Genomic DNA, 20,350 nt, shown 5'->3' with positions numbered 1-20,350 from the left:
TCATAATATTATCTTGCAATTCTTTGTATTTTTGTGGTGTTAGTTGTTATTTCTCCTCCTTCATTTCTGAAGTTACTTGAGTTCTTTTTTTGTCTTGATGAATCTGGCTAAAAAACATTTTTTTTTTTTCTTCCCAGAAAACCAGCTCTTGGTTTCATTGACTCTTTCTGTTGGTTTTTTAGTCTGTTTCATTTATGTCTGCTCTGATCTTTATTATTTCCTTTTTTGTACTAGCTTTGGGCTTTATTCTTCTTCTAGTTACTTTAGGTGTCAGGTTAGATTGTTTATTTGAGATTTGTCTTGCTTCTTGAAATAGAAACTTGTATCACTATGAATGTCCCTCTTAGAACTACTTTCATTGCATCCCAAAGATTTGGACCATTGTATTTCCATTTTCATTTGTCTCCCATGTATTTTTTGATTTCCTCTTTGATTTCTTTGTTGATTTATTGGTTGTTTAGTAATGTGTTATTTAGCCCCTTTGTGTGGTTGTGCTTTTCCCAGTTTTTTTCTTGTAATTGATTTCTAGTTTCATAGTGTTGTGGTCAGAGAAAATGCTTGATATAATTTCAGATATTTTATTTTTTTATTTTTTATAGTAATTCCAACATAGTTAATGTACAGTATTATATTAGTTTCAGGTGTACCATATAGTGATTCCATACATCACCCAGTGCTCGTTATAGCAAGTACAGTCCTTAATCCCTGTCACCTGTTTCACTCATCCTCCCATTCACCTCCCCTCTGGTAACCATCTCAAACTTTTCAAATTTATTGAGACTTATTTTGTGGCCTAACATGTGATCTGTCTTGGAGAATGTTTCATTTACACTTGAAAAATATGTGTATTCTGTTGCTTTTGTTGGAATGTTCTGTATATATCTGTTAAATCCAGCTGGTCTACTGTGTTGATTGATTTTTGTGTGTGTGTATGTGTGTGTTCATTGATTTTTGTTTCCTTATTGATTTTCTGTCTGGATGATCTGCCCATTGATGTAAATAAGGTGTTCATGTCCCCTACTATTATTGTGTTACTGTCCATTTTTTCTATGTTAATATTTGCTTTATGTGTATAAGTTCTCCTATATTGGGTGCATAGGTATTTGTAATTGTTATATACTTTTTTTGGATTGATCCTTTTATCCGTTTTACAGTATTATGTAGTGCCTTTCTTTGCCTCTTGCTCCAGTATTTTAAAGTCTGTTTTGTCTGATATAGGTATTGCTTTTTTTTTTTTTTTTTTTTTGCTTCCATTGGCATGGTATATATTTTTCTCTCCCTTCACTTTTAGTTTGTGTGTGTCTTCGGATATGAAGTCTTTTTTTCTTCTGACTAAACATACAATAAATAAGTAAAGGGTACACTTTATTGGCTTATCTCTAAATATTTCTGTCACACTTGATTTTAGTCTTACAAATTATTTTGAAAAAGAGAAGATATACTGTGAATTAAATATTCTACATGGAAGTTGAAACTTGGTAAAGTTCTTAGGCCTTGGGTACTATGTTTTGTTGTCATCTTCATAGCTGAATAAATTATTTTTTCTTTTGGTAACAGTTTATTTAGTCCTATTACATAAAATAAACTTTGGAAAAAGGTATTTTTTTTTTTGTACAAACTGATCTTTTTGTTTTTATTTTAATTCCAGTTAGTTAACATATAGTGTTATATTAGTTTCAGGCGTGTTATACAGTGATTGAACCATTCCATTCCACACATGACTTGGTGTTCAGCATGACAAGTATACTCCTTAATCTCCATCACCTGTTCCTATTCCTCCATCTCCATTAACCCATTCCTCCACCCCCCCTCCCTTCTAGTAATCATCAGTTTGTTCTCTATAGTTAAGAATTCTCTATAGTTGAGGGTTTGTCTCCCTCTTTTTTTCCCCCTTTGCTCTTTTGTTTCTTAAATTCCACTTCAGAGTGAAATCATATGGCATTTGTCTTTCTCTGACTTATCTCACTTAGCATTAGACTCTCTAGCTCCATCCATGTCATTACAAATGGCAAGATTTCATTCTTTTTAATGACTGAATAATATTCCATTGTATATTTATACCACATCTTCTTTATCCATTCCTCAAGTGATGGACACACTTGGGGTGCTTCCATATCTTGGCTATTGTAAATAATGCTGCTGAAACCATAGTGGTGCATGTATCTGTTTGGATTAGTGTTCTTGTATTCTTTGGGTAAGTACCCAGTAGTGTAATTGCTGGATTGAAGAATCTATTTTTAACTTTTTGAGGGACCTCCAAACTGTTTTCCACAGTGGCTGCACCAGTTCTTGTATTCTTTGGGTAAGTACCCAGTAGTGCAATTGCTGGATTGAAGAATCTATTTTTAACTTTTTGAGGGACCTCCAGACTGTTTTCCACAGTGGCTGCACCAGTTTGCATTTCTACCAACAGTGCACAAGAGTTCCTTTTTCTCCATGTCCTCACCAACACCTGTTGTTTCTTATGTTGTTGATTTTAGCCATTCTGACAGTGTGAGGTGATATCCCATTGTAGTTTTGATTTGCATTTCCCTGATGATGAGTGATGTTGAGCATCTTTTCATATGTCTGTTGGCCATCTGTATGTTTTCTCTGGAGTAATGTCTGTGTCTTCTGCTCATTTTCAGATTGGATTATTTGTTTTTTTGGGTGTTGAGTTTTCTAAGTTCTCTATTTTTTTCAGATACTAACCGGTTCTTTATTGTGGATACATCATTTATAAATATCTTCTTCCATTCCATAGGTTGCCTTTTAGTTTAGTTGATTGTTTCTCTTGCTGTGCTGAAGCTTTTTATTTTATTTTATTTTTTTAAGATTGATTTATTTTAGAGAGTGCATGGGGGGAGGGGCGGGAGGGGAGAGGGAGGGAAATTTAAGCAGCTGCCATGCTCAGTGTGGAGTCCGATGCGGAACTCGATCTCATGACCCTGAGATCACAACTTGAGCTGAAACCAAGAGTTGGACATTTAACTGTGCCACCCAGGTCCCCCAGAAGCTTTTTATTTTGATGTGGTCCCCCCAATAGTTTATTTTTGCTTTTGTTTTCCTTACCTCAGGAGACATATCTAGAAGAAAGTTGGTATGTCAGTGTCAGAGAAATTACTGTCTTTGCTCTCTCCTAGGATTTTTATGGTTTCAGATCTCACATTTTGTTCTTTAATCCATTTTGAATTTATGTTTGTGTAGAGTGTTTAGAAAGTGGTCCACTTTCCTTCTTTTGTATGTTGCTATCCAGTTTTCCCAACACTATTTGTTGAAGAGACTGTTTTTTTCCCATTGGATATTCTTTCCTGCTTTGGCAAAAATAATTGACCATATAGCTGTGGGGTTTTCATATATGGCCTTTATTATGTCGACATATGTTCCCTCTAAACTTACTTTGTTGAGGGTTTTTATCATAAAGGATGTTGTACTTTGTCAAATGCTTTTTCTGCATCTATTGAAATGATTATATGGTTCTTATCCTTTCCCTTATTGATGTGATGTATCACATTGATGGATTTTCAAATATTGAACCACCTTGCAACCCAAGAAAACTCCTACTTGATTGTGGTGAATGATTTTTTTTTTTAAACGTATTGTTGGATTCAGTTTGCTGGTTTCTGTTGAGGATTTTTGCATTTATGTTCATCAGGGATATTGATCTGTAGTTCTCTTTCTAAGTGGTACCCTTATCTGGTTTTGTTATCAGGGTAATGCTGGCCTCATAGAATGAATTTGGAAGTGTTCCTTCCTCTTCTACTTTTTGAAATGGTTTGAAAAGAATAGGTATTAACTCTTCTTTAAATGTTTGGTAGAGCTTTCGGCACTGGCAGTATTATAGCCAATGATGTTTATCTGAGTCACAATTATTGCTAATTAAATGTTTGGTAGAATTCCCTGTGAAGCCATCTGGTCCTGGACTTTGTTTGTTAGGAGGTTTTTTTTTTTAATTTTATTACTAATTCAATTTCTTTGCTAATTATCGGTCTGTTCAATTTTCTCTTTCTTTTTAAGTTTTAATAGCTTATGCGTTTCTAGGAATTTATCCATTTCTTCTAGATGTGTATTTGTTGGCATATAGTTTTTCATAATCCCATAATTGTTTGTATTTCTTTGGTATTGTTATAATTTCTCCTCTCTCATTTGTGATTTTATTTGAGTCCTTTCTCTTTTACTTGATAAGTCTGGCTGGAGGTTTATCAATTTTATTGTTTTTTTTCCAAAGACCCTGCTCCTGGTTTCATTGATATGTTTTATTGTGTTTTTTTAAGGTTTCTTTATCATTTATTTCTGCTCTAATCTTTACTATTTCCTTCCTTCTGGTTTTAGGTTTTGTTTGTTCTTATTCTAGCTCCTTTAGGTGTAAGTTTAGGTTGTTTGTTTGAGATTTGTCTTGCTTCTTGAGGTGACCTGCATTACTGTAGACTTAGAACCAATTTTGCTGCATTGCAAAGATTTTGTACTGTTGTGTTTTCATTTTCATTTGTTTCCATGTACTTTTTAAATTTCTTCTTTTATTTCCTGGTCGACTCATTCATTGTTTAGTATCATGTTACTTAACCTCCATATATTTGTGGTTTTTCCAAATCTTTTCTTGTGGTTGACTTCTAGTGTCATAGTGTTATGGTCAGAAAAGATGCATGGTATGTCTCCACTCTTCTTGGCATTTGTTGAGGTTGTTTTGTAGGTTAATATGTGATCTGTTCTGGAGAATGTTCCGTGTGCACTTGAAAAGAATGTGTATTCTTTCTTATTTTGTATAATTCTTTTTTCTCTTTTGTTCAGCTTGATTACTTTCCATTGCTCTGTATTCTAGGTTGATTTGTTCTTCTCCTTCTTCCAGCCTGCTGTTTGTTCCATCAAATGTGTTCCTCATTTCGTTTATTGACTCCTTTATCTCTGTGTTATTCCTTATCTCTGTGTTAATGATCTCACTGATATCTTTCACTCTTCTCAACTCCAGTGAGTATCCTTATGATCATTACTTTAAATTTTCTATCAGGCAAGTTACTCATATCTGTTTCACCTAAATCTCTGCCCTTAACCTTGTCCTATTCTTTGATTTGGGACAAATCCTTCTGTCTTCTCATTTTGTCTAAGTCACTGTTCCTACTTCTGTGTGTTAGGAAAGTCAGCTAGGTCTCTTGTTCTTGAGGGTAATGGCCTTATGAAGAAGAGGTCCTATAGTGCCCTGCAGTCTTGTGTCTCCAGTGTGTGCTATGTGCACTCTGCTGTTGTGTCCTGGCCACTTTATGCTTCAGGCCAGTCTGCAGAGGCTTTCTTTGCCTGTTATGGACAGTGTTTGGTCCCTGGCCTGAATGTGTTGAGTTTTAACCAGGTGTACTCTGGTCTGCTTATGAAATGACACCTGTCACCACTGCCACCAGAACTAAGGTCCTACAAAACTCCTGGGTTGGGAAACATGGTGGGGGCAGGGGTTTGGGCTGGGCTTCTAGGGGAGAGGGGCCTGCCACAGTGGGACTGAGGCAGTTGTGACTGGGAAGGGTGGTACCTCTGGAGCATGGGATGGTGGGGTTTGGTATAAGCAAGTTAGGTAGCAGGTGTCCACTCTGCGCTCTCCCCTGTGTGCTAGTCAGTCTCTAGCCCTTCTCTGCAAATGCGACTCCCTCCCCACTTCAGTGTCCATGATCTGTTTCTCTCCCAAGCTGTGTCTCCACACTTTTATTGTCTTTGATGTCACCTCTTCTCTACCTTTAGTTGTGGAGTTTGTTCTGCCAGTCTCCAGGTCAATTTCTGAAGTATTTAGGGTGATTTGGTAGTTACCTAGCTGTATTCATGGGATGAAGCTATCCCAGGGTCCACCTACTCTGCCGGCATCTTTCAGACTGGGAAGTGAGTCTCTTATGGGCTGCAAATAGGTGGGTCTTGTTTATTTATCCATTCACCACCCTGTCTGTTCATTGGAGCATTTAGTCCATTTACATTTAAACTACTTGTTGATAGGTATATTCTTATTGCCATTGTGTTCATTGTTTTTGGGGTTTTGTAGCTTTTCTGTGTTCCTTTTTTCTTCTCTTGCTCTCTTCCCTCGTGATTGATGGCTTTCTTTAGTCTTATGTTGGGATTCCTTCCTCTTTATTTTTTGTGTATCTATTATAGGTTTTTCATGTGCGGTTACCAGGGGGTTGGTTCATTTATCACATCCTGTGCATGTACCAGTCTACGTTAAGTTGATGGGCACTTAAGTTCAAATGCATTCTAAAGCACTAACTTTTCTTTACCCATTCCCTGTTCTTTGTATATGATGTCTTATTTTGCATCTTTTTAGTTTGTGTATCCCTTGACTAATTTTTATAGATATAATTGATTTTATTACATTAGTTCATCTTTCATACTGGCTTCGTAAGTATTAATCTCCTACTTTTACTGTGTGTTTGTTTTTACCAGTGAATTTTTTTTTCTATCAATATCTTCTTCTAGTTATGGCCTTTTCTTTCCCCTTAAAGGATTCTTTTTAACATTTCTTATAAGGCTGGTTTACTGGTGATGAATTTCTTTAACTTTTTTCTGTCTGAAAAACTCTCTCTCTGCTATTCTGAGTAATAGCCTTGCTGAGTAGAGTATTCTTGGTTGTAGGTTTTTTTCCTTTCAGCACTTTGATTACAGCATGCCACCCCTTTGGCCTGCAAAGTCTGTGCTGAAAAATCAGCTGATAGCCTTATGGGGTTCCCCTTGTATGGAACTGTTTTCTCCTGCTGCTTTTAAGATTCTCTCTTTATCATTACTTTTTGTCATTTTAATTATGGGTCTTGGTGTGAACTTCCTTGGGTTCGTCTTGTTGGGGCTGTCTGTGCTTCTTGGACCTGGATATCTGTTTCCCTTTCTAGATTGGGGAAGTTTTCAGGTATTCTTGAAATAAGTTTTCTGCCCGCCCCCTTCTGGAACTCCTATAAAACAAATATTACTACACTCAGTGATGTTGCAGAGGTCCCTTAACCTATTCTTATTTTTTTTTATTCTTTTCCATTTTGCTGTTGAGCTTGGTTGCTTTACGTTATCATGTCTTCGGCATTGCTGATCCATTCTTCTGTGTCCTCTCATCTGCTATTGATTCCCTCTAGTGTAGTCTGCGTTTCAGTTACTGAGTTCTTCAGCTGTGGTTCTTTTTTATATTTTCTATCTCTTCGTTGAAGTTCCCACTGAGTTCATCCATTTGTAAGTCTGTTGAGTATCTTTATGACCGTTACTTTGAACTCTTTATTAGGCATATTGCTTATCTTGTTTTCGTTTAGCTTTTTTTTTTTTTTTCAATTTTTGTCTTGTTCTTTCATTTGGGAGATTTTCCTCTGTCTTCTCATTTTGTATGACTCTCTGTATTTCTTTGTACTAGATAGGTTAGTTATATGTCTTGGTCTTGGAAGTAGTGGCCTTGTGTGGAAGAAGTCCTGAGGTGCCCTTTAGCTCAATCCCCTGGTCACCAGAACCAGTCACACCATGAGCGTCCTCTGTATGGGCTGTGTTTGCCCTCCTTTTGTGGATGAGCTGTGATTGATACAGGCATGCCGGTGGGTTGGACTGCCCTTGGTCCCGCTAGTTTCAGTGATCTGCTTCCTGCAGGTGCGCTGGACAGGTTTTGCTCCTGGTGCTGTTAGATGCCCGGCCGTAGCTACCATGGTATAGAGTTGTTGGAGTCAGTCCTCATGTTGGCTGTCTGCAGTTAACTGCTGCGGACAGCTGCAGGCACACCAAAGGGCAGGGCTTGCTTCCTGCACGGCCGGCAAAGAGGCTGGCTGCAGAAATTGGCGTGCTGTTTTGTGGGGTTATCTCCCTTCCCATGATAGGAGTCACTAGGAGGTTTGCTGGTCCCGGCCAGGGCTGCCTGCTGGCTATAGCAGGTATAGAGCTGTTTTGGATGGGTGTCTCCTAAGGTGGGAAGTCTATAGGTAAATGCAGCAGCTGGGCACAAAGTGCTAGCAAGGGAGATGGATAGTGTTAGAATTGGCTCCTGCATGCATCCAACTATGCAGGCTAGGGGAGGGAAGAAAAATGGCACCCACCAGCACTTTTGTTCCTGGAGAACTCTCCTGCAGATACCCATCCCTTTGGCACATGTCCTAGAATTAATTAATAAATGGCCCTTTTCATATACCACAGCATTTTCAAAGTGCTACTTCCGTGCTATTTCCTGGTGGGGTTTTTAGTGTGCTGGCCCTTTAAGGATAGAGACTCCTTTTCCAGTAGCTCTCTGGCTCTCCTGAAATTAAGCCTCACTGATTTTCAAAGCCAGCTGTAAGGGGGAATCTTCTTCCCAGGGCTGGTGTGGGGTTTGATCCCCTAGTTCCTCTGTGCTTGTGATGTCCCTCCTGTTAGTGGTTAGTCACCCTGGGGATTTGGCTCCCAGCTGTATCTCTGCCCCTCCTACCCTTTTCAAAGTGGTCTTCTCTCTGTAACTAGCTGTGGAAGATCTGTTCTGCATCTTCAGGTCTTTTACAGAATTAGTTGTGGTAGATGTTGTCTTGGTAGGTCCGTCAGAGAAGGTGAGGTCAGGATCCTCCCATTCACCATCTTCCACAAGCAGCAGAACCAGTTTATCTATCCCTCACTACTACTTCTGGGTACTTTGGATGATACCAAAGTATCATGGGCTCCTCATGGGCTTCTTTCCTACAGGTACAGTATCTTCATGGAACTCTTGTTGGTAATTTGTGGACCCCTGAAATTCACTTGGTCTCTAAAAGGTCAGTGCCTCTGAATTTATTAGCAGAAGCCCAAAAGGAGAAAAAACTTGTTCAAATGTTAACACCTTTGCAAAGGTCTTAATGCAGTATTTTGTTATATTTTGCATTGAATAAATGTATAATGATGCACTAATTATTTTCTCATTCTGGAAAAATTTTTTTTTTTAAGATTTTATTTATTTATTTGACAGAGAGGGAGGCAGCGAGAGAGGGAACACAAGCAGGGGGCGTGGGAAAGGGAGAAGCAGGCTTCCCACTGAGCAGGGAGCCCGATGCGAGGCTCGATTCCAGAACACTGGGATCACACCCTGGGCCGAAGGCAGACACTTAACAACTGAGCCACCCAGGCGCCCCTCATTCTGGAAAATTTTGAAAGTGCTCACACCGAAGATAACAATAATTGCCATTATGAGGTTTGATATGTGAGTTTAAAAATGTTCCAAACAAGGCATAACTCAAAACCCATCACCTTAAAAAGATTGACAGATTTGACCACCTCAAAGTTAAAACCTCTATGTAGATGAGACATCATAAATCAAGAGAAATGATTAGCTAGAAAAACTAGTTATCATATATTGGCAGAAGATTGATACCCATCCTCAGTATATGGAACATCCTTGTAAATTAGTACAAGTGACACAAGATAGAAAGATATGAATGGACAACTAATGGAAAAAATAATATAAATGGCTATTAAATATTTGAAGAGATAATTAGTCTCATGATTTTTAAAATACAAATTAAATCTACGCTGAGATTTTTCTTAACGAGATTGGTGAACAACGCCCATTGTTGTCCAGGCTTTGAGAACACTCAGGCAGTGCACATGAAGTGTAAATTGCTACAAATTTTTGGAGGGCAGACTAGCAATATGGAACAAAATGAAAAACATACATTCCCGTTGAGCAAGCAATTCTTTTTTAAAGATTTATTTATTTTGTATAAGAGAGAGTAAGTGCATGTGTACTTGAGTTGGGGGGAGGGGCAGGGAGGGTGAGAGGGAATCTCAAAGGGACTCCTCATTGAGCAGGGAGCCCAATGCAGGGCTGGATTTCACAACCCTGAGATCATGACCTGAGCTGAAATCAGAGAGTCACTTAACTGAGTGAGCCACCCAGGCGCCCCTGATCAAGCAATTCTATTTCTAGAAAATTAATCTTGAGGAAATAATGAGGAAACCAAGTAAATACAAGTATACAAAAATATTTATTATAGCATTGTTATAAGAAAAAACAGAATACAACCTAAATATCCATCACTTGTATTAAGTAATGGTGCATTCATACAGTGAATGTAAGAGGATGGGGCAAATCCTTCTGCATTGGAATAGAAAAATATTCATTGTAAATTACATTAATATATCTTAAGTATTTATAAGCTTTATAAAACTTATTTGGAATGTATCATCTAGCAGACATTCAGTGTTTGAAAGATTCTATAGGGCAGAGATCTATGTTTTGTGTTAGAAGTAGGAGCATGGGAACCAGAACTGTTCAGAATAGCAAGAAAAATTATTTTAAAAACTTACATATTTTATATATGCCTCTTCAAAAAAATCTAGGAATAATATGCACAGTTGTATTGATAATGGCCTTCTTTGGGAGGAGGGGTATTTCAGGTTGGGTTCCTAGAGCACAGACTTTAAGGTAGAGACTATGATGAGGGATGTGTACTAGGGAGTGCTTTGGGGATCCACAGCTATGGAAGGGGGAGAGGGAGGAAGCTGGAGTGGGCAAAGGGAGAAGTCGAGCTGCTGTACCGTCTTAATGGACCGCCCTAGCCAATTCTGCAGGAGTTCTGAGTATGGAGGGACCAGAGTCTTTCAGACTTCTATCAGCTGTTGATCAGTCATTGGGTCGTGATTGCCTGGGAAGGGGCATGATTCTGCCGAACGGGCTGGCAGCTGAGGGCTGTTTTTGTAGCAGTCCCAGCAGTTGGGCTCATCAGGGCCTTCATTCCTGAAGGGATCTGGGCAGCACAGTGGAGTCCACCATGCAGGGGAACTTCACTTTTTCTGTATTTAACAATTTTTATTCCATATATAAGAGAAAATATTTCCTTTTTTAAAAGAGAATGCTTTTGAAAGAAAGATTTTGGGTTCAACTACAGAATTTTTAACAGTTATTTTCACATCTAGGAGATGATGTATTCCAGGTAAACAAATGTTTGAAAGCTTTAAGTTCAGCCCCCAGGTGATGGCTTACATTTTCAACTCTAACCAGACCTTGGTTTTCTTATACCATTAGATTTTCCCGTATAGACAAACTTAGGCAACTTTTCATGATTCCTTGAAAGATTTAAGCAGAACATTATTTTAGAAGATAACGTGTTGAGTGGGTATTAATTTAGTAATTTAAAAGACCATGTTTTCTAGTCTTAGAATATGTATTTATATGGAAATTGATGTTGGACCCGTTGATGCATTGTCCTTCCTTGATGAGCCCTAAAGTCCTTTTCTTTCCTTAGGCACAGCTCCAGATGTTCCGAGCTCAGTGGATGTTTGAACTTGCTCCAGGTGTAGGCTCCAGCAGTTTAGAAACTCGGCCTAGCAGAGCAACAAAAGGCTCTTTACTGAAAGCAGCAGACACCAAAGGAAAGCAAGAACTGGCAAAAGAAGAAAAGTTAAGTATTATGGACATTGTGGCAAAGTAACTTTTTTTTTAAATTGCACATGAGCATTTTCAGAGTCGTTAAGTAAGTGATCATTATAGTTGTATTCTGGTGATATAAGCACATAACTTACAAAATTTTTCCTCACGTGCAAAAGTATACCGGTACGTCCATCCTTTACTAACTACTTCTAGGTACTTCGGATGATACCACCACTCCTCATGGGCTTCTTTCTAGAGGTACAATGTCTTCATGGAACTGTCTTTGGCAATTTATAGATCCCTGAGATTCATTTGGTTTCTAAAAGAAACCTCTGAATTTATTGGCAGAGGCCCCAAAAGAGAAAAAACTTGTTCGAATGTTAACACCTTTGTAAAGGTCTTAATGCAGTATTTTGTTGCATTTTGAGTTGAACAAATGTATAATCATGCAGTAATTATTTCCTTCTTCTGGAAAATTTGGAAGTGCTTGCACTGAAAAAAATTGGAATGCTGTCTAATTGTTCAGCTCTTTTTAGTACTTACATGAAGTAGGCACAGCACACTTTCCATTTTTCCTGTTCCAAAGAGGCTGTCATCTTTACACAAATTTTTTTTACAAGCAATTTGCCATTAAATAATTGAAATCACCATGATAACTAAGAGCTTCCATAGTCATTTTGTTTTAATTTTTATTATTTTTTAAAAGATTTTATTTACTTATTTGACAGAGAGAGACAGCCAGCGAGAGAGGGAACACAAGCAGGGGGAGTGGGAGAGGAAGAAGCAGGCTCCCAGTGGAGGAGCCTGATGCGGGGCTCGATCCCAGAATGCCGGGATCACGCCCTGACCCGAAAGCAGACGTTTAACGACTGCACTACCCAGGCGCCCCTAATTTTTATTTTGAAAATAATTACAGAAACATAGGTACAGGGAAGTCCGTGTGTACCTTTCACCCTTTCTCCTTCAGTGGTGACATCTCGCATTGCTGTAGTACAATATCAAAGATTAGGAAACAGACACAAGTACGGACTTTTTTGTGTGCATGTCTATCAATAGTTCTGCGTAGTTTTAGCACATGTGTAGCTTCCTGTAGCCACCACCATGATCAAGATACAGACCATGGTAGCACCGCAGGGCGCCCTCTTTCTACACCATTATAGTTCTCTCCTGTCCCCCACTCCCTGACCATTCCTAACCACTGGCAATCACTAATCTCTTCTCCATTTCTATAACGTTGATATTCAAAAAGTGTTGCGTAAATGGAATCATCCAGTATGTAACCTTCTGAGATGGGCGTTTTTCACTCAGCAGAATTCCCCCGAGATCCATCCAAGTTTGTGTAGAACAGTAGTTTGTTCCTTTTTATTGCTTAGTGGTATTGCAGGGTATGGGTGCACCCCAGTTCGTTTGACTGTTCACCAGTTGAAGGACATTTGGGTTGTTCCCAGTTTTTGGCTATTAATCGAGCTGCTGTGAATATTCATGTGCAGGTTTCTGCATGCACGTAAGTTTTCATTTCTCTGGCCCAAGAGTGCAGTTTCTGGTTTGTATGGTAAGTTCCTGTTTGGTTCAAAGAAACCGCCCAGGGGTTTTCCGGGGTGGCTGCACCATTTCGTGCTCCCGGCAGCAGTGTCTGCGTGGTCCACCGTCTCCACGCCCTTGGTGCTGTCATCCTTTTTAGCTGTCCTGTAGGTGTGTAGTGGTACCTCACTGTGATCTTAATTCCCTAATGGCTAACGGTGTTGAGTATCTTTTCATGTGCTGTTTGCCAGCTTTATCTCCTCTCTGTATAATATGTTGTCTTTTCTAATTGCATTGCCTATGTTTGTTGAGTTTTGAGAGTTCTTTATTCTAAATACAGTCCTTTATGGAGTAAGTGGCTTGTACATTCTTTCTCTCAGCCTGTAGCTTATATTTTCATCCTCAGGGTATTTCATGGAGCAAAAGTTTTAATTTTGATGAGATCCAGTTTATCAACCTTCCCTTTTATGGATTGTGCTTTTTGGGTTCAAGTATAAGAACTCTTTGCCCATCCATAGGTCTCCAAGATTTTAAAAAAATTTTTTTTCCTAAAAGTTTTGTATTTTACATTTAAGTCCATGATCCGTTTTTGAGTTAATTTTTATGTAAGATATGAGGTTTAGGTCATGGTTCATTCCTTTGCCTGTGAGCGTCCAATTGTTCTGGCATTTTGTTGGAAAGGCTGCCCTGCCACGCATACTCATTTTTAATACAGACTTTCAAAAATTGCATTTCACTATTTTTATAGGCTCGAGAACTCTTCCTAAAAGCAGTAGAAGAAGAACAGAATGGAGCTCTCTATGAAGGTAAAAAAACTCAGGGCCCAAGATCATATGGTCATGACATTTCTGAATAACAACTCTTAGTTACCGAACGTTTTTTTTTTTTTTTTTTTAACTAGAATATATTTGGTATATAGATGTCAGTCTCCCTGTATTTGAAATTGTTTACTACCAAATCAAAACTAAACATTGTATTTCTATATAACCTCTTTCAAAAAATATTGCTGTGAAACATCATCACATTGGTCAACATTTAGGTTTTAATATTTATTAATTCTTCATTATTAAAGTCTTAAAATAATTGTTTCTCATTTTAAAATAGTGTATTCTTTTATGGGTGAAAATTACTTCAGAGGAGGGGAATATAAAAGATAGTTTCAGGAACATATACATATTTTCTAATTTACATTTTATACAAAGGGAATACCCTTCAGCTTTAACTGTCTCTTACTAACCCATTAGAAATGCATAAACAAACAGAGTGATGGGGCATTTTACCGTATTAGATGTGTAAGTAGGCTTTCATTTTGTGATAATAAAGCTAATAACTGGGGCATGGGGAAAATGCCTGTGCTTGAATCACTTGAAAATGTCCCCAAAATAACATTTTCAGGATTACTACATTTTAGTTTATTCTAGTGATATTTTTACTGAGATATTAAAAGAGCCCAAATGGTGAAATCCCTCCACAGTCTTCATTAGTTTCTGAGAGTCTCATCTCCATTTAGTGTACAGTAATTCACCCAAAGTGATAGAACACAGCAGAATATATTCAGTTGAATAGAGTCCATCTGAGGGAAGAAGAGCTAGTTGACTTCTGCAGTCTCGTGTTCTGTTGTATAGCTTTGTGGGAGGGATTACTAAATATCATAGCTCTAAACCATCTGGCCAGGAACTTTATAAGAAAATAGGTTTTAAAGGTTATGTAGCTAAATAATAGGCAGCTGGACCAAAGAAAGTTGGATTTGAAGGTTAAATTAAAAAAAACTCCTTATTCGACCTAGTAGGAAGCATTTGATTATCCTCAACTCTGCATCGTAGAAAGAAAAGGTTGCTTAAAAGTGTTTTTCTTGAGGCTACAGCATTTGCATTTCCCAAGCCTGAAGAAAGACAATCACGTAAGATCACTTCTAACAGTAGGAGGCTGAGGGACAAGGTGGGAAGGGCTAACAGCAAAGAGTGAAATACGACGTCCTTAAGCTGCTGTAATGTGTTAGCTTTAGAAAAAAGAAAGGTTATTTCTGAGTAGGAAGGCTTGGAAATAAGTTTGTTCACTGAACTACTATTGCATATAGAAAAAAGGAATTTGGCTGTTTGTAAAGAAAGTTACCAAATTAAACCACAGTTACAGGTAATCAAAGGAAATGACAAAAATGTGTGGTCATAGCTAATTTAGCTTTATTTCTTCTTTTAGCCATCAAGTTTTATCGTAGGGCTATGCAACTTGTACCTGATATAGAGTTCAAGATTACTTATACCCGGTCTCCAGATGGTGATGGCGTTGGAAACAGCTAGTGCGTATATAATTCGATAGACAGTAATACATAGAGTTTGTTAAAAGTTAAGCGTCTTTGCCCTGTTGACTCTTAACGTGATAAGAAGATGGTGGTAATTCTGTTAAATTATATAGTCTTTAGTATAAAGACTTGTTTATAAAGTTGTAGCAATTTTTTTTTAGTTAGGGAAATTTTAAGATTAAAATATAGAAATGCACATTTTAAACAGCTGTAACAAAGATAAGGTGACAAGAGTTTTTTTTTAAATAAAAAGCAGTGATTATTGAAAATAAATTAAAAGACACATTTCAGCTTTCTGAAACCTATTTTAAAAAGTCAAACCTATTACAATATAATTAGGCCAAAGTTGACAAAATGTTAATAATTGTTGAAATTGGGTGATGGGTACATGGGGTTTCATCAAACTAGTTTTTCTCCTTTTTGGTATGTTTGAAGCTATACATTTTTTTTTAAAGTTTTCTCATTTTATTAAGAAAATGCTGAATTATAATAAGACTTTATTATTCTCTTAAGATATTTGGGAGGACATTGTTAAGACTGTAACATTTGTTTAAAAGCCCAGGTGCAGGATAGAAGCTGTGTTTCTTTGGATAGATGCCACTTGCATCAAAGTCATCAAGTGGCATTGATAGTTTTATATGGACAAAGGTCAAGAGAACATATTTTGAAGCCAATACTTATGAAGTTATTTGCAGGCCAATTATATAAAATTGTTTTGGCTTTATCTCCAGAAGCTCAATTTGCTGATATTAGAGGGGAGGGGAGTCTTTACCTATGAGAGAATGTCAGGTTAGAAATGAGCAATACGGGGTGCCTGGGTAGCGCAGTCGTTAAGTGTTTGTCTTCGGCTCAGGGCGTGATCCCGGCGTTCCGGGATCGAGTCCCACATCGGGCTCCTCCGCTGGGAGCCTGCTTCTTCCTCTCCCACTCCCCTGCTATGTTCCCTCTCTCGCTGGCTGTCTCTCTGTCACATAAATAAATAAAATCTTAAAAAAGAAAAAAAAAGAAATGAGCAATACACAGGAATATAGTGTTTTTAGTAACAAAATATTACCATTATGTTACGGTATTACCTCTATTCTGAAATAATTAAGAAGTTACCTTTACGGGTAACATGTGCTCATTGCCAGTGTTTTTTTAACCACTCACGGTATTAACACTCAAACTTTGGATAGTAAAAACATCCCAATGAAGTCAGTCTTTGAACTTGGAGGTTAACGGTGTTATTAACCAAATGAAATTTAACAGTGTGTGGTAGTTCAAACTCAAAACGAATCATGTGGGCTTTTTCTAAGCCCTTTTTATACTCAGGCGGGCATTTAGACCCAGCTCTTAGTCAGTTTTGTGAATAGATGCAGGTGCTGTTGAGAAAGGCTACATTAAAATGTGAACAAAGCATTTCTTTTCTCTCCCATCCCTTTGTACAAGCCCAGATGCAGCGAAAGTTCTTGAAGGATACAGTTGTTTTTTTCTTATCAGGTCTAATAATCCCTGAAAGTCTCTCTCCTGGTTTTGTTCTTGTTTTCTGCCTTCTGTGAAATGCTGGTAGAGCAGCCCTCGTGCCCGTCTAGCCTCTGCCACACGTGCCTTTGTTGTGGTATAATTAGCCCTTCCTGGTCTTCGGACCTCATCCTCATCTAGGCTTTTTTGTAGGTCTGATCGCTTTTAAGGTTAATTTCAGCAAAAATTAAAGGCAGATTTTTTTTTTTTAAACTGTAAACTACTCTTTTGTTTAGATGATTGGTAGGTGATTTGTGGGCCCTACTGAGATTTTTAAATTACATATTTTCCTCTCTTAAGATGGGGTGCTATGGCACATCTGTTAGAAAACCCTTGGTAAGTAAGTACCACAGAGGACATTTGTATATTTGATTTTTATACAGTTAGAATGGATTGTAGTCACATTAGTATGGAATATATTTGCATAAGTTTTTTTAAATCGTTTGAAATTATCTTTTTTCACTAACTCAAGAAATCTCTACAATAAAATGGACTAATTAAATCTCAACACTTGTATCCAAAATTCTAGTTCTTCCTGGGTGAGAATGAAAATTGCTGAAGCTTTTTTCATCAGAAGACTTGGTATGGTCCTCCTTTGTGAGGCAGAATAAACTTTTTATCAAATCAGAAAAGTAGTTAAGACAGTTTGCTGTTAGTTGACTTTTTCTGAAGCAGATTTGAAAGTACTGTGAAAAATCAGTTTCTAAGCTCTACGTTTGTGGAGTGAAGCACTTAATTTATTCATCTCCCTCCTCTTTCAGCATGGAAGATAATGACGATGACAGCAAGATGGCAGACCTCTTGTCGTGCTTCCAGCAGCAGCTCACGTTTCAGGAGTCTGTGCTCAAACTGTGTCAGCCTGAGCTGGAGAGCAATCAGACTCACATATCAGGTATGAGTTCACGGTGGTTGGAAGTCAGGGAGGCACACTTTCACTTAGCTTTAAGTTTTCCAAATTTACAGGGCCAGATGACTTGCCAGATAATTGCGCTCGTTCCAAGTATGTTGGGAGAGCTAGTCATAATTACTGTTTGCATATACTAATCAGCTTTTCAACATCTGAAGTAGAAAGGAGTTTGTAGTATAGTTCAAGGATGCCCTACTTTATTCAGTGAAGATCTAAAAGGGTGTCTGAGTTGTTGAAGCGGCCAAGAAAATTAGAGGAGGGCTGGTATCATCAGGCGTTTCAGCCTGAGATAGGCTGCATGTTTATTAATGAATGTTTTGAGGCACCTGGGTGGCTCAGTCAGTTAAGCGTCCCAGCTGTTGGTTTTGGCTCAGATTTTAAGATCGAGCCCCAGGGCTCTGTGCTCAGCATTGAGTCTACTTGAAATTCCCTCTTTCCCTCTGCCTCTGCCCCTCTGGCTTGTGCTCACCCTCTCTCTCTCTCTCTCTCTCTAAAATAAATAAAAAGATCTTAATACAAAAGAATGTTTTTTCTTTTCATATGTTAAATGTTGTTTAATTGGTTGTGAGATTTTCCAGAGGAGGACACTTGAAAATATTCAAGGAGATGAAAATAAGTTTTTAGCGTTAGCAAATGCAATATGGATTTTGTATATATACATAATTTAATATACAATATACATATCAGACTATTGTAATAACACATTTACTTTAATATCCCTTAGTGGTAAAATGATCTTTTGAAGGAAAGGGTGCTTTATAAAAGTAGCTCGTGATCTGTTCTATACTGAAGAAAAATTTGTGTCTTGACATTAGAAACCATTATTCCTTTGGATAATTAAATACGCTTGTGCACAGCTCTGAGCCATACTGAGGGTGTGATTCACAAGTGTCTGGGAGTACTGAAGCTGCCTGCACCGAGAACGAGATGGTAGAATAACCGAGGAGCGTTGCTGAAGGGATGATTTTCTTTTGCAGTGTTGCCAATGGAGGTCCTGATGTACATCTTCCGATGGGTGGTGTCTAGTGACTTGGACCTCAGGTCATTAGAGCAGTTATCGCAGGTGTGCAGAGGATTCTATATCTGTGCCAGGTACTTCATCTTTTTACAACTCAGGCAGTGGTAATAAAAGAATTATGGTCTTTTGCTGGTTTTGATTAAAAAAAACTTGAGTAATATTCTGAGTAAAAACTTAGAATGAACGGTTTTGCCTAAGCTGTATTTATGTGATTTTCCCAAACCACTTACCCCTTAAGGGCTAGAATGCACTAGGTTTCCAGGGTATAGAATGTTACGTAGAACAAATGTAGTCCCACATGTTACTTCCATAAGGTAGTTTGCATGTTAGCCTAGATGATTTGGAAAAAGAATTATGCTAGTAAAATAAGCTCAAGTCATCTTCACAATAACTCTAAACCCGTTAAGTGATAATGACTTAAATTTAGATTGCACTAGAATATTCTTTTGGCCCATTAAAAGTTATCCTATACTTTTAAAATACTGCTATGTGAAGAATAATCATAGTTTAGTATAGAATTGAGACTGGTAATCTTTCATGGATATTTTACATAAAAATATATACTTTGTGGGGTGCCTGCATGGCTCAGTTGTTTAAGTGTCTGCTTTTGGCTCAGGTCATGATCCTGGAGTTCCGGGATTGAGCCCCATATTGGGCTCCCTGCTCAGTAGGGAATCTGCTTTTCCCTCTGCTTAAGCTCTCTTGCTCACTCAGTCTCTCAAATAAATAAAATCTTGTGTGTGTGTACACACACACACACACACACACACACACACTTTGTCCTTAATATCTAGAAATTGTTTTTATAACTTCAGTTCTTAAAATTCAGTATTTTTAAACAGTTCTAATTTCATATGGAGTCTTGTGTTCTGGGTAAAATATTTGAATTGCTTGATGCCTTTGTTTTTTGGTCATTCTGTGTGCTCTTTCATTTAACAAAGACTTATTAATCACCAGGTACATATCAGTCTTGAAATTAGAGTCTCTAGAACTGTTATTGCATTAACTTTTTTTTTTATATTATCAAGAGGGAATTTCTTAAGCAAGCACATTTTCAGGAATAAAATTTCCATGTGCTTTCATAAAATAAAAAAATTGTGAAAAGCAAAGATTGAGAAGGTGGTTAATCTGAGCCTGGCTCAGATAATGAGTAGTTTTTACATCTTTTAAAACTGAATATTTCAAGTTACAGATAGAGTTAAAAACATTTTGAGCTATGTCAGAATCCTGTCAATATTTAGTTTTCTACACTGATCCCATCACAAAGTCCTGTCGGTGCTACCTTAAAAATAGATCTCTAGTCTGACCATTTCCCCCTTGTCCAAGGACCTGTCTTGTTCTGCCCGTTACAGCCGGTCTGGGTTATTGGCAGCGGCCTGCTTCCCTTCTTACACCCCGAGAGCACCCCGAAAGCAGACCACCAGAGTGATCTTTTAAAAACATAAGTCATACTCAGAGCTCTTCAGTGGCATCCATGTCACCTAAATAGCCTGTAAGTCCCTCCCTCCCCTGCCCCTCACCACCTCTCCGGTCATGTAGCCTGTGAGGCTGGCTTAGTTTGCTGCAACCACGTGATCCTTGTCGATCATACCAGTCACACTCCCACCAAAAGCCTTGGACCTGCTGTGGCTTCTGCCCAGGTATTTTCCCAGCCACCATATCTGAAATAGTCTGTCTTTCCCCACTGCAGTTGTCCTTGTCTGTTTACCCTGCTTTGTTTTTGCACTGAGCACACTATCTGAAACTTGTGTTTTCTTAGTTTTGTTTGCTTTCCCACAAGGAAAAGAGCAGGGCCTTTGCCTTGTCTGTCTCCAGAGCCCTGGTCAGTGCCTT

General features: G+C 38.1%; 1 protein-coding gene across 4 annotated transcripts in view; it reads left to right on the top strand.

Moving 5' to 3' along the window:
- Positions 1-20,350, top strand: part of FBXO9 (F-box protein 9) — a 41,739-nt gene that overhangs the window by 7,947 nt on the left and 13,442 nt on the right. For 3 of the 4 annotated variants that reach the window (XM_045802455.2, XM_045802465.2, XM_045802474.2), the window contains exons 3-7: positions 11,148-11,303; positions 13,542-13,599; positions 14,990-15,089; positions 17,354-17,484; positions 18,477-18,591. In XM_045802455.2, the coding sequence (XP_045658411.1) occupies positions 11,148-11,303; positions 13,542-13,599; positions 14,990-15,089; positions 17,354-17,484; positions 18,477-18,591 (560 nt within the window). Of the gene's footprint in view, positions 1-8,613; positions 8,682-11,147; positions 11,304-13,541; positions 13,600-14,989; positions 15,090-17,353; positions 17,485-18,476; positions 18,592-20,350 lie in introns of all 4 variants that reach the window. The other variant, XM_045802481.2, reaches the window with a different exon arrangement.

Source organism: Ursus americanus, chromosome 29 (genome assembly GCF_024610735.1).
Source record: "Ursus americanus isolate L20-20 chromosome 29, mUrsAme1.1.p, whole genome shotgun sequence".
Classification (NCBI taxonomy): domain Eukaryota; kingdom Metazoa; phylum Chordata; class Mammalia; order Carnivora; family Ursidae; genus Ursus; species Ursus americanus.
This window is presented reverse-complemented; position numbering and strand designations above follow the sequence as displayed.